This window comes from Anas platyrhynchos, chromosome 3 (assembly GCF_047663525.1).
Source record: "Anas platyrhynchos isolate ZD024472 breed Pekin duck chromosome 3, IASCAAS_PekinDuck_T2T, whole genome shotgun sequence".
NCBI lineage: Eukaryota > Metazoa > Chordata > Aves > Anseriformes > Anatidae > Anas > Anas platyrhynchos.
The window spans coordinates 98088576-98104037 of NC_092589.1; the positions used below are offsets into that span (position 1 = coordinate 98088576).

General features: G+C 34.1%; 1 protein-coding gene across 2 annotated transcripts in view; it reads left to right on the forward strand.

Moving 5' to 3' along the window:
• Nucleotides 1-15462, forward strand: part of CSMD1 (CUB and Sushi multiple domains 1) — a 1163917-nt gene that overhangs the window by 951785 nt on the left and 196670 nt on the right. For both annotated transcript variants that reach the window (XM_038176472.2, XM_038176473.2), the window contains exons 25-26: nucleotides 2875-3001; nucleotides 5203-5405. In XM_038176472.2, coding sequence (XP_038032400.1) covers nucleotides 2875-3001; nucleotides 5203-5405 — 330 coding nt within the window. The remainder of the gene's footprint in view (nucleotides 1-2874; nucleotides 3002-5202; nucleotides 5406-15462) is intronic.

Consider the following 15462-nt stretch of genomic DNA (forward strand, 5'->3'; position numbering starts at 1 on the left):
CCTAGGATCAAGTGAATCTAGAAGATTCCCATATTTTCTCTTGTAGAAAACCTTTCACACCCCTTTTCCAAAATCTTTTTGACCAATATGTGTGGTTTTTTTATGCTGAGAATTTATTTATTTTACTGCATTTACTGCTCTCTGCACTCCTATATCTTTAGCTTTATTTCCACTTTTCTTGATAACAGGATACTCTTAAGCTTCTATATTCCATTTACTATTGCTACCCTATCTTTGTTTTTTATTATACTTTGACTTTGTACCTTGCATTACTAGATTTGTTTTCTGTATTTTGTTGCTGAGCTTTTGGAATCACTTGTATGAAAACCTTCTATTTCTTGAGAATCTCACTTCATATCTAAGTGGAATTATGTCCTGTTATCAATAGAGTAATCACTTTTCATTTGGTATCTGGGAATAGAGTTTGTTCTTTATTTCATTCAACCACAATGCTATCTTCCTACATAGCTTTCTCTCTTTATATCTTTCTATTTGTTATTTTTCCTATCTTCCTATCCTACAAGGGGATTGCAGGAGTTTTGCATAGACTCACTCTTCCTGTTTCTCAATCAATAAAACACCTCTGAAACATGTTAATTAGCTCCCTAAGAAGTCAAATATTGACCATTGTCTCTGAATTCTCTCTGAAAGTCTTCTAAGAATGTATCTTTCTAAACCAGTCTGTTAACTGCATTGAATTGTTACATTTATTTTTTTTCTACTGTTCTGTGAAAAGGAAAAATTATCATGAAGATTCCTAAAAATTCAGCTAGGCTTCTTCAGATTATTTCATTCTCTTTATTTATATTTACTTAATAAGGTTTAGATATGTGATCTTTTCTTTTTGTAGTTTTATTCCATGCTATTTGTTCTCTTTTCCTTCTCTGATTTGACAGGCTTCCTTTTCATCCTTTTCCTTGAGTTGTCATGAACTTTCAAAGATCGCTTTCTTACCTAGATACACTTTCTTAATGTCTTTCTGTTAGACAGATCTATTCTTTTTTGCTTGCTGTATCTTGTATCAACATTTGATATCTGCTTCTGTCTTCGGTGACTTTTACATTCATCATTGTCTTTACAATCATGTCTTTAATATATGTCTTTAAATGCACATATTCAGCATATTGTAGACCTAGTAATCTTCAATGATACATAGCTCTATTGATCTTGGCATTCATTTTCATTTTCTAAGCCACAGCAAAGAAACAAAATGAATTCCTGTAATTCCATCTTTGGACAATTATAGGTCTTTTTTGATTGATAGTTCAATTCTATAATTTATAATTATTTTATATAGCATATTCTTTAAGATGGTGATTTTAGAGTATGCCTAATTCTGCATATTGGAAACTACCATTTTGGATCTTTTTTTTTGTCAGAATCATGTTTCAAAACTTTGTTGTTTTTTTTTTTTTTTTTTTTTTCCCTGTGAACATAACATATCCCCCTGAAGTTCACAACTTGTATTCTGTTTCTGAAAAAGTCTTAGAATTTTAAAACAAATATGTCAATTAGTTTGAGTTTAAAAAAGTTTGGTTTCACTGAGATATTTTGAGGTCTTTGGTAAATACAATAGTGTATCAGTAATTTCTTTATATGCAGTTATCTGTCGTGGTAATTATTGCAACTTGTATAATTGAAATTACCTGAAAACTTAGAGAACAGATATTTGAAGAAATAGCTTTCTGCTGTGGTTTCATAAATAATATGTAGTGATCTGAGTGACCAAAACAGCAGGATAGCTAAGTAAATCACTCAACTTGTTTCCTCTGCAGTTATTTTCCATTTGTATAACAATTTGGTTGTCAGCAATGACTCAGTGGCATATATCTTGTTAGGAGTTGTTGCTAATAAATTATTTGGTTCTGCTGCCATGTTTTTTCCATCATCTGTGTCTTACACTGTGATAGACAGCTGTGCTTGAACAGTTTCCCTCAGTGTTTTTTAGTGCCATTACTTGTGAAGCAAAGCTGTTAGGGTAGCTGAGGTTGGACTTCAGGGACTTTATTTAACTGTGGAGTTACTGATTGATTTTTCATTCACTGGCACCTGACTGTTACACAGAGTTCCATTTCCATTAGGGCACAACTTCATACTGGCCAGATAACGGCATGATTCTCTAAACAAGCAAAGTAAGCATCATTTGATTCTGGATTCTTTGTGATGCAATAGGTCTCTCCAAAAATTTAAGACAGTAGTGATAGTAGAAATGGTTAAAACCAGACAGTTCATACTTTCAAATTATAATTGTCTGACTTACTGTCTCACCTAGGGGCATACAGCATTTAAATTTTTTAATACTTAAGGAAATTGCAAGGCAATACCTAACTGCTTTCTTATTTAATTACATTTAAAGATACATAAAAATAAGTTCAAACCGTTAAACTGAATACGTTTTGATATTAGAACAAGTGAGAAAGTGATTTTAATTGCAAAATGAAAGTGTGTAAAGTCTGAGTTTCAGTGTTCAGTGTTACCTAGGGAAGACAAACATGTTCAATGAGACATTTTTGAGACCTCCTAACACCTTGCTTTTTTGCTGTCTTGCTGATGCTAAAATTGTGCTTTTGTAGCCTCAGTTTATATTGAAATACACTTGTCTGTAAAACATCATAATCACTTAAGTACGATTTATTACTTTATAGCAAGTCAAGAAAGAGGTTATTATATATGCATTTTTAACTTCTGTACATATCCTGGTTTGTATGCATATGTACTGGTTTATAATGTTACTTCAGAAATATTATGTTACCTGTTACCTTGTTAGAAGATATAGAGATATGAAACAGAGGAGAAAAAAAAAAAAAAAAAAAGGAAATGCAAGTATTATGGTCTTCTTAAAAATAATCAATGCAATCCTTATTTATTTTGTAGCTGAGTGTGGTGGCCGAATTCATGCTGCTACATCGGGGCGCATTTTGTCCCCAGGTTACCCAGCACCGTATGACAATAACCTTCATTGCACTTGGATTATTGAAGCAGATCCAGGAAAGACAATAAGGTACATGCTTAATTTCAGTATTTACATGTATAATTGACTTTAGTATTTTGTAAATTATATTCTATGCCTTATATATTCACACTCTTTTACTTTTTTTTGTTTTTGTTTTTGTTTTGTTTATTAATTCCTCCTTATAGTAATAAAGTCAATGCTTGTCATGCTGGCATTTATGAACACCACACCTCTAGGGAACCTGAGTAACTAAGTTGTACAGGGGACACCTAGGCATCTAATTTTTAACTGTGAATTCCAATAGATAGTACAGTCTATAAATCATCTGTGTTGCACTGCTATGCCTTTTTCTAACTGTAAACAAGCTAAAATGCCAAGCTGTCAGCTGTGGTTTCAAAATTGAGTCATTGTAATGCCATTTTTTTTTAATATATTTTACTGTCACATTCAATGTAACAATTTGTTGTAAATAGAATATAATTATTCAACAATTTCTTTCTTGAATAAATTACTTCAAGCAAACCTAAAGTGCCTGAGTCTCTGCCGGGAGTGCTTGGACATCAGGCATCTTGGACATTGTTGGTTATCTAGTAGGAGACTGTCATGGATGCTTTGATGTGATGAGAATTTGTCAATTAACAGCAGCATAAGAGAAGATAAACCCTTTGTATACAACTCTGACAATTTTTCTTCTTTTATTCCTGCTCTCTTCTATCATATTGTTACTAACATTTATAACATTTTGAAGTATACAAGTATCATATTTTCCCCATAATCAGGTAAAGTAAGACCATCAACATCTCAGAAGACTTTGAGAATAATCAAATTTAAGAGAAATAACGAGGCTTTAAAAAAGAAATTTGCACAGGACTGAGAGAATGCTTAATACACAAGGACTGGTAGATTTCTCCATATGGACTAGGCAGCATAACAGAAAACAGAAGAAATAAGAAAATTACAAAAGGGAAGCACAAACAATAACTAATGAACACAATAAAAGTACATGCTAAGAACTGCATAGACATGCCAATAATCTACATTTTTATTTCTGTAATAATTTATGGGAAACTAACGGAAAGATTCAAGAACTCAGGCATAAGAAAAGGTAATATAAGAACTTTTAAAACAGCTTTTGCTCATCGGTTTATATTAACAGGAAAGATTGTCATACTCTGCAGCTGACATGTAGCTGAATCAGTCAAAGTGGAAAGAATATGAATATTTAAAGATTCTTTCAGCTCAGATTTCCTGTAGTAACACACATTCAAAACTTTGAAATGTCCAGTTCTTCTAATATTCAAGCTGATTTGTCCATTGCTAACAGAAAGTTGCGATTAAAACAAGAATGTAACAAAACAAAACAAATCTACTCAATATAATTTTAATTGCTGTCATTAAAAAAAAAATCTTGATAGTAATATAATTAATGTTATATAACTGAGATGTATTACTTGAGCACATTAGCTATTTTGTTATTTTGTACAAAAAGTTAACAAATAGTAAGCTATTTCAGTATTTATTTTATGTGGACAAATGGCAAATGTAATTAAGAAATATCAACACATGAGTATTTAAAGTAAAAAAGGAGTTTATATATTTAGCTATTTGATTTCTTCAAAGTTAAAAATATACTTGAAGTCTGTACTTGATGTACAGCTTTTGGCTAATAACATAGCATTCCTGAACACCTTTCTAAATCTAGTATTTCATCTGAAGATAAATAAAAATTTGAATATTCCAATATAGAAATTTAATGTTTTACAAATGTTGGCATAAGCCAAAGATGGATTGATACATTTTTTACTTTTTGTAAATAAAAACAAATGCCATACTGACTGAATTTCCTATGCTATGTCTAGTAGCTACTGCTTTTTTTCAGTTGCATATAGTTCAGTTCAATCTGTGTTCTTGGTATCCTCAGTTGAATAAATAAAGGAAATCTTTGATGAAATTATAGTTCTTAACATTTAAAATATCTATGATAAAAAGAGGTTAATTTATAGAACAAGTACTGTATCATAATGGTGTTTTTTGTAATTAAAGCATTTAAAGGACTGAACAGTATCTCTCTTATGAGATCAGCTAACACAACAGGAAAAATAGATAACGCTTCAGGACAACCAAGCCTTCTTGAGTCCTGAAACAGAAACAGCATTTCAAAACTAAGAACAGTTAGGAAATGATTGCTTGGAGTTTTATGTAATTGTGTTTAATCAGTAATGTACAGGGCTTTTTCTTTTTCTTTACAGCCTGCATTTTATTGTTTTTGACACTGAGGTTGCTCATGACATCTTGAAGGTATGGGATGGACCCATTGAAAGCAGCATATTGCTTAAAGAATGGAGCGGCTCAGCCCTTCCAGAGGATATTCACAGCACTTTCAACTCATTGACATTACAGTTTGACAGTGACTTCTTCATCAGCAAATCAGGCTTCTCCATTCAATTTTCAAGTGAGTAAATATTTTTGTATCTCAAATGCAATATTATATGCAATATTTATATATATTGTTCTTATATGTGTGAATTGTTTCTCATTTTACAACTTCTTCAGTCTTTACCAAAAGATTATATTATTCCAGTCTGTATACTTAGGCAGATAACTACAACTAAGGTGAATTGTTTGGACTTGTTTTGTGTCTGTATGTTTTCTTATTCCATGTTATGTATAGCAAAACCATGTCCAGTATTTAATCAGTGTTGTCTAACAAGTCAAAATGGGTTTGTACATGCGTGAGTTTCCTTCAGGGCTTTTAAGTGTTCCCACCGGTGCTACCTATTAATATCTTACATTATTTAGTGTTCATATTTTTTGTTTATTTTTTTCTGTTTATTTTTCTTTTTTCACTCACATCACCTAATGCATCATTTTATGACCTTAACCACTGTTTGTGTAAACAATTGCACTGAATAATTAAATATATCTAAATATAACAAAATATATAAAAAACAATTTATATGGAACTGATCACATGGATTTCAGGGCTAAAGTAACAACCCTCCTGTATAATAAGATCAATATTGTAAAACTGAGTATGTGTGTTCAGTCACATGATACTGTGACTGAAGTGTTAAACACTAGGGGAAGGACTGCAAGGAGACCATCATACTATTGTATTGTTGTGCCATTGTACTGTTGTCTTTGACTCAATCATTGTATCCCGAAGTATGCAAGGTGTATCTGCTCATGAACATACAAAAAGTATGAATTAATAAACCATATGTGAGCAGGAGTATTATTTAAAACCTTCTCAACCTTCTCTGTTAAGTGATGTCTTTCAGAAATAAAGGGCACTAATAAGCTTTCAATCATTATTTCTACATAAGAAAACTTGCTTGCAGAGTTTACTAGACTCTTAATAATGCATTTGAAACTTTCCTGTTTAGGACAGTTTCACCTAAAACATAGACAGTTTCACCTAAGATACCTAGTTAAAGGTATACATATTAAGTTAAATGAAAAGAGGAGAATAAATGTTTCTAAAATTTCTGACCTGTGTGATACACAATGTGCTGCTTTCCATATTGTTTGAAAAAGTTAAAGTTGATATTTATGGAAATGAAGTTATTTTTTTTCTTTCTTCTCTGTTAGAGTTAGCAAACATATTATATCAAAAAAAAAAAAAATAATAATTTTATGCATAAATTTTGAAAGGAGGAAAACATTTAAGCTGTTCAACTTGCCAACAAGTTAGTATGTATTCTTTGACCTTCAATGATACTTATAGTAAATAAGAAACAATTTAATGCCTTAAGAGTGAAGAACTGATTTTGTCATGTTAGCATACCTGATGGATGCACTCGGTGATTATTCTGGCAATTGCAGTGTATGTCTTACCGGAATTAATTGGAGTTAGTGGTGAAGAACTGAAAGTCTCAGCTCAAGTAAAGGGAAAATGATATTAAAGTTTCATTCACCCTGCTTGGCAAGCAGAATGTTTTTCTTATTTTTTTGTTTGTATAGAGTGAAAAATAGGATTTAAGGAATATGTTAAAGTCAATATTAAATTATTTCATCTAAAAACCAGGACTTAGTTTATTCAGACTCCTTGAGGCAATAAGCACACTACTGTGGCCTTGATCTGTAAAGGATTTGAATTGATTAAACTATGGATATGTAGGATCTTTGCATGCTTTACTATTCATGTGTTCAAACTGTATGTCAGTTTGAACAGCAAATCTCCAAAGAATGTTGAAAATTTACTTCTTTAGTAGTTTCTGACTGAATGAATAAAAAAGTCTTAAGTTGCTTAAACTCCTCTGGTAATAGCAGATGAGGCAGATATTTCACTACAAGTCTATGAAGGTAACTGCTTAAGTTTTGAGTCTCTGTGTCTGTCACTTGATAGATTTTCAGGTGATGCTTTTATTAATGAACATATTGTATTTAAACATGAATTACAAACCAAAAAGTAAATTTCAGATGCAGAATTGCACAGGCTTGGAAAACCTTCAAGAATCTGGAATTCTGACACATGCCGGTATGGCATGTTAAATGGCATTCATCTGTTGTGCAATTGGAATGAGTGTCTATGCCAATGAACATCCACTTAGAGCATCGCAGGAAGGATATACCTCTGAGAGTATCAGGCCAAATGAACAGTTTAAAATCAAAGCACTGAAGTGCTAGCCTCCAGTTGAGAATTTGTTTTGCAGTGCTGCAAAGGTGCTGATTACCTGCTTTCTATACTTTGCAGTAAGAATGTTGTTGTTGCATCTGTCTAAAAAAAGATGCACTGTTTGAGTATAGTTTGAGGTAGATCAGAAAACAATCACCTATGAATTACTTACTGTTGATTGTGTATGTACTTAGATGTGTTTTTAATGGAAAAATGTAAATGGCTGAAGCTCATAAAACATTTGAATACTATTAAAAGTGCCGTGTCTTGCCCAATCAGCTCAGCATGCAGAGCATGAGGACATGAACTGACAAGAATGATTATGTTAATTGTAATCAGCCTAATGCTTTTCATTAAAACTTAATTACCATTTAATCATGTGTAAAAGGACAAAAAAATGGAGTTCACTGTACAAAATTGACCTTTACTCTAGGGGTTAAATACATTTAAACTATGTATTACAAGCCAGGGATGTCAACCAACTCTTTCTTGTCATGATACAGAAAGTGAACACAAGAAGGGTATAGACATATTTAATACTTGTCTTCTGTTTTCCAAAGAAACACAGTTACAAGCAGCAGAAAAAATCCTATCATTAGAAAGAAGTTTTCTAACCTGGTTTAATTTTGTCCTAAGTGTCTAAGGTAAATTTCTTTTTTTTTTATATATATATTTTTTTTCCTTCAGCTGTAAGTCTAGTTACAGTAATGCGCATTAAATTTCAAAATTCTAGACATCTAAGGGTCAATTATATGAATCCTACCATAAGGCTACAGAATCATAAAATCATAGAATATGAGTTGGAAGAGACCCACAAGGATCATCAAATTCAACTCCTGGCTCCACACAGGACCACTCCAAAATCAGACCATGTGTCTGAGAGCGTTGTCCAAACACTTCTTGAACTCCAGCAGGCTCAGTGCTGTGACCACTGCCCTGGGGAGCCTGTTGCAGTGCCCAACCACCCTCTCGGTGAAGAACCTTTTCCTAACACCCAGCATAACCCTCCCCTGTCCCAGCTACATGCTGTTTCCTCCAGTCCTTATAAAATCATAGAATGCAATAGGTTGTGATTAATTGCCTTGTCACAGGTATCTAGTTCTCTTTGAGGTGCTGTCTGATGGACACCCTGTCTGGTGTCCATCTGCCACTCAAAAGGTCAAAGGTCATAAGTCCTTGGTCATATCTTTCAGTCCTGTGCCTGTGCCCGTTACCTTGGTAAGACATCTCAAATGAGACTAGCCATCTATATTGAAGCAAATCAGTCTTGCTTAAACTCTAGACTTCTGAAAGCACTTGGATCCAATGCTCACACATTGCTTTTATTGACCTGGAGCTTTTTTCACTAAGAACTTATTTATCTAACCATACAATTTTTTTACCTGATATTAACAAGTACCAGTAGAAGTAGGAGATGATAGGAACACCACTGTCAGATTAGTTGTATTGCCATTCTTACAGGCTCAGCTTTATTTTAATAATACCTAACAGCGGTTGTTCTCCAACAGTTTAACAGAGTAAACATTCCTGAATTAATCATTCTGTTAACAACACAAATAGTCAGTTATGGCAATAAAAATAAAAAACCTCATACCAATCAGTCAATTAAAATAGTTATTTGGAAATTACTGTTTCTGATGTTGACACATCTGTTGATATCTTTCTTCCCCTGAAAAAGAGCTTAAGCATCAGTGGTTCTAATTTTGATAGCTCCTAATAATATTGTGTTTAATTTGACATCTATTTAAGCAATAATATCTGCTTATGTCCAGCTTGTAATTCCATTTGATCACTTGTCTGTTTACAGAAATTTTTATGGTAACTGTGTTACATATCTTGAACTGTCAGGGTACTCTTGCCTTGTAAATTGTTCATTTATTGCTGAGATAAATTTTAGTTACTACCCTAGTGAGTTGAGCAACTGTATTTAAGTACAAGCATTTCAATGACAAAATTTTCATTGCTAGGGTTCGTCATGAGAAGACAAAGGGATTTAGCACAAAAATACATTTTAACATAGATTTAAATGTGCATATATACTAATTTTTGAGTTCAAAGAAAATAAAATGCATTTAGACATCTCTTGTTAAAGTAGTTAAGCAGTTGGACACCCTTTTAAAGTCTGTAATCTAATCATACTCCATACTTCAGTCTTTTTGCTTTCTGTGGTGCTATAAATGTTGCATTACATGCCCACAATAACACAGTTTCATTAGCATGGAAAATAATTTGTATCCATCATCTAATCCATAGCCTGGGTAAGGTATTCTCAGCCTCATAAGAGGCAGCAGTTCTTCATTTGGTTCCTGTAGAACTATGCAGAAAATAAGCTTGTAGGTCACTTTGGTTACCTCCTTTAAACTTGTGATGTTTTGTACTTCAGACTTTGCAAAACAGGTGGAATTAACATCTGTGTTTCTTTTTTTGTTATGCTACTGAACAGTGCAAGACATTTATATTTAATATTGATTTGCAGTCACTAGTATGCACATTTACATATGTTGCATAAGATGCTTGTTAGAGACCAAACGCTATTCTTTCACCTATGGAAGTGGTTGTTAGTCTGCAAATCCTATGTACAATGTCTCGGCTTTGATATGCCAAAATCCTTCTCAAATTTAATATGCGATCACTTGTGTCAAAACACATGAAGCTTCTGCATCACCTGCAGAATTACAAACCTAATTCTGGAGAAGTTTTCATTATTTTTATTACTACATGGAGTACAAAAAATAGAGTCTGTGACAAAACACTGAAGCAAATGGCTTACCAGAGGCATGGTACAAACAGTATAGATGAAGGTGATGATTTTTTTTTTCTTGTACAGCAGATTACAGGCTAAACAAACTGATAAAAGATGAAGTGTCCTTCAGATGAAAGATAAATTAGGCACTGCTCTAACATATTAATCACAAGGCTACAAACACACAAATATATACAGTGGGTCATACTCTCAAAAACAGTATCCTATTGATTTTCAGTGAAGTTTTAAATTAACTGTAGAAAATGTAGTTTGGGGGCCAAATCCAAAACAAGATCCAAATTGGAATTCTGGAAGATTATTAAATTCAAAATAGAGAAGCTTTATGTAGTGGCTGCCGACATAGGGAGGTCTGAAAACTCCCTAGGGACCTTTGTTTTTTTCCAGCTGCCCGTTCTTCTGGCACTTTCTGATTCTATTGACTGTGCACACAAAAGCACGTCCTCTGTTGAGGAGGTGAAACAGAGAGTAGGAGAGGAGAAATCTGTACAGAATGGGACTATAAATGTGGAGTATTGTGTAGTTTACTGCATATAACATGTGCAAGAACTCGAACACAGCAATTGAGTTATTCGCCAGTTAATGGAAGTCAAATCCCCCCTCTTGGTTTTGCCATTTTAGAATCAGAACCTTTTAGGTTGGAAAATACCTTAATTTTTCTCAGTCATTTCTAAAACAGTCTACCTATGTAGCTTAGTTTTGACTGTAGCATCCTTAAGTAATAAATGTAGTTGCTGCTTTCCCTGCTTTACGTCATATATGTTTTAATTTGACACTGTTTCCTATAGTGTTCTCCTGAAGAAACCGGCTACTCATGGGTTGGAGAGGTGTCCAGTATGCTGGATGAAGAGTTGGCTAGATAGCTGGGCTCAAAGAGTCATAGTGAATGGTACCCAATCCAGTGGCAGCTGCTTGCTGCCAGTGGTGTTCCACAGGGCAACTTCGTGGCCAGTTTTGCTGAACATTTTTTATCAATTATCTTTGATTTTATCAAAGACATGTGAGGGGAGCAGCTGCGGGAACTGGGTTTGTTTAGTCTTGAGGAAAGGAGGCCGAAGGGAGACCTCATCACACTCCCAAACTACCTGAAAGGAGGTTGTAGTAAGGTGGGTGTTGGTCTCTTCTCTCAGGTGACAAGCGATAGAACACTAGGAAGGTTGTGCCAGGGGAGGCTTAGAGTGGATATCAGGAAGAATTTCTTCACAGAAAGAATGGTTAGGCATTTGAATAGTCCACCCAGGGAAGTGGTGGAGTCCTCATCTAGGACCATTACATACCTACATCATATAATATAAAATATAATAATATATATATATATATATATATATATATATATATATATACAAGCCAGTGAAATGATGGCTGTGGCTGCACTGCACTCTTCTGCATGCCCTTGTCTTATGGGTGGCCTGACCTCAATACTCCTATTTTTTGCTTCGCTGATGCTGCTTTCACTGGGGAGCTCGGCAGTGGCGAGGACGGCATGGCTCTTCCTTTCACATCTGTTGATGGGTACTCTTTCTGCATACTGATACTTAGCACATTAACTGCTTAAGCTGATGCGGCAATATTAATGGACCGGCGGGCATTGCACTCTCACGGCATTGCAGCTGGCAGCCGTGCCAGGCGTGAGAGCGGGCCAGGAGCAAGGCAGTGGAGGTCATCGCTGCTGGTGCTGGGCCAGCAGTGCCCTGGGGAGGCTGCCTGCACCACTCAGCGTCCTGCTGCAGGCCTGCACCAGGGCACTTGGCTTCCTGGCAGCAACCTGGTGCCGCGGGGCTCTGGGCTGCTGCTCGCAGAGGGGCACTTACGGGGAAGACCGGCTGGGCTTGGTGAGCACCAGCACACCCTGCCGGCACTGGGGCATCGGTGACTTCTGGCAAAAGCCAGTTGATGGCCATGTTTTTATTTGCCCCGCAGAGAGAAAAGATCAAGAATAACTGTTCCCCTCATCGCTCACCAACTGCAAGCTCTAGCTACGATGTTATGTTATTATTATCATTATTATCATGCCGTATGTGAGACAGAATTTGTCAGAAAAGACAATCTTGCTTATTAATCAGATCATCCAATCTTCTGGCATCTCACCTAACAAGCAATTACGTTCCAAGATTACATAGGTTACATAGATTACGTAGGTTAGATGTTAGGAAGAACTTCTTTACTGAAAGGGTTGTGAGGCACTGGAACAGGCTGCCCAGGGAGGTGGTGGAGTCACCATCCCTGGAAGTCTTCAAAAGATGTTTAGATGTAGAGCTTAGGGATATGGTTTAGTGGGGACTGTTAGTGTTAGGTTAGAGGTTGGACTCGATGATCTTGAGGTCTCTTCCAACCTAGAAATTCTGTGATTCTGTGATTCTGTGATGAATATACATCATTAAATACCTAGAAGTATTTAAGAGATGTGTGGATGTGGCAAGGGACATAGTTTAGTGATGGGACACAGGTCAGCCCTAACATTTGGACTTTATGGAAGGTCTTTTTCAACCTATGATTCTGCAGTTCTAATTGTGTTCAGCTTCAAGTCTCTGAATTCCTCACATTTTTTACAATTTTATATGGCATTGTCACGTCACAGAATGAACATGCCATTTCCCATAAGTATGTATGATGGATATTAATTGCATGGGTATATATTAGTATGTGGATCGAGAAGAAAAAAGCCTGTTATTAAATGAGATAGATAACAGAAGAGCTAGTGATTCTTAATGTCTGGATTACTTATTAAAGCATGTAACACCTATACTCTTTAGATATTTTCACAATACCAAGTAAAGTGAGAACAGATTTGTAATTTTCATGCAGTTACACTCCTGGGAATTTTGTGAAGTAAAACAACTTAGAAATGAGATGAAATGTTGAAAAGTTGACAGTCTGTCTAAATGTTCACTTTACTAGATGACACATCAGTGCTTAAATGTCTGATGTTTTGTTTAATTAGGATCAAGTGTACTTGGCATGATGAAAAGGTTGCTGTTTTCAAATACAGAAAATAACTTCTGAGGCTGCAGGAACAGAAGTGTAAAGAGTGTTTTGGTGCTTATTAAATGCCTGGTTATTTTTAAAATTTAGAACTTTCTATGTGAGAAATGGGGGCTAACAGTGAAAATAAATTTTAAAAGGCATCAGTCCTTCATGATTGGTACATACTTGACACGGTTGAACTGGGAATACTTGTTGATTGCTGAGGTATTATTTTGCATAACCTTTTAATGAAAAAATGAAGGTAGTTAAAGATTTCTTGAAAAAAAAAAAGCTAACTAATGAGATTGTCATATGCTTATATACTTGAAAGAATTTTGTTTCTTTAACAGATATGCGTTAGTGATCCAATTTTTTTTTTTTTTGAGTTGTTGTTGTCTGTCAAATAGTAAATAACTTCTCTGAGGTCATGGTCATGCTTTCCTTCCCTTGTGGCCAAGTATACATTTAGTAAACTGCACTAATAAGGGATGTCAGGTAAATTGTCAGAGTGGTGCCTGGGGATTGCTTACACAGTACTCATTAGCAGTAATAGCTATTACTTTAGTTCTTGAATTGATGCTTATAAATTCTGGTGGAAAAGTCTCACACTGTCAAAAAATAAAAATAAAAATGCAACACCACCATTGTCTTTTGCTTCATTTAGAAATAGGAATGATCTCAAGGTGCGTAAGGTGTGTTACTTCGGAGTGGAAACAAAGTCAAGAATAACAAATATTAAAATGATAAACAGAGTCCTGTATTTGTAATAAGTTAGTTATCATGAATTTTAATATAGAGATGTTTTACAATTTCTGTGATTTGTCCAAGTAGCCACCTATTTGCTAGAGTACACATAAAACCATTTAAATAAGATTCACCTTTTCTTCTTTTTCAGTTTGTTTCTCATCTTGCTCATTAATTTTTCAACCTTTCTCTCTACTGCAAATTTAGAACGCAGTTATACTAGAGCACATTGAAAACAAAATTATAGATAATTTCATTATTTCAGAAGATCACCTCAGGTCAATACAAATTAAGGCTTTTATTGCAAGTATTTTTCAGTAAGATTTTTATTTTCTTATTGGGCCATTATCAATTGACATTTTTGATTTCAAAGGGCTAAAAACACTAAATCCACAAAAAATTTTTTTTTTCAGGTTAAAAAAAAAAGATTTTTTCATTTGTACAATGTGGTAACTGTTTCAGTTTTTAAAATGTTTAATTGCTGTTGCTGTTTTTTTTTGTTTGTTTGTTTTTTTGTTTTGTAGTGGTCTTGGTGTGGAGGGAAGGAGTAAATACAGCCATTAATACAGGAAATAGATTCTTTACACATTCTGGTTACAAAGGTTGCATTGTGGTAGTAGTTTTTTTTTTTTTATCAGCAGCTTTTTTATCTTTTCTTCTGAGAATGAGTTAATAAATTATTTTAATGAAATAATAATGTTTACTGTGATTTAAACAGGAAAAAAAAAGGAAATAAAAAACAATCAAACAAATAAATAAACAGAGCAGGAAGCACGGACTGACTACTAACTTACATAATTTATAAGAGGTATATTCTTTGATTCCTTGATTTTAAAAAGTGCTTTAAACCCTTTAAAAATGAAGAAAAAGAATTAATTTAATAGTGCAACCAAAGTAAATTCTAATTCTTTCCTAAAGAAAATTTGAGATGTAATGCAAGTTTAGAGGAAGACCACTAAATTTATGTGTCAGTGTGCAAATGTCCATGTGTGTACTACATTGTGGTCAGTGGAAATCTAGAGCTGGAATCCATTACCAGCAGACATATTCCTTTCTATTTCTCTTTCACTTGTTTTATAGGCCATATTTTTTTGGCATTGACTTTCAAGTTAATTCTAATAATAAAGATTCTTATTATTAAAGATTCTAATATTATTAGATATTATTAAAGATTCTTATTCTTCAATTTGTTCTCATTCCAGCATAAACAATTGGCAATGATTGTTACAGGAGACCAAACCTCGAAAAAATGACTGCCAATTCTCAGTGGCAGAAAACTGCCCACAAACTATTTTTCGTTAGTGCTTCTGTATTTATAATTTTGTTTGTGTTAATGTATTTGTTCATGTTGCAAAGAAAGCCTCAGTCTAATTCCAATTATATGGATACATATTACTATTGTGTAAAAGTCATAGCATTTCA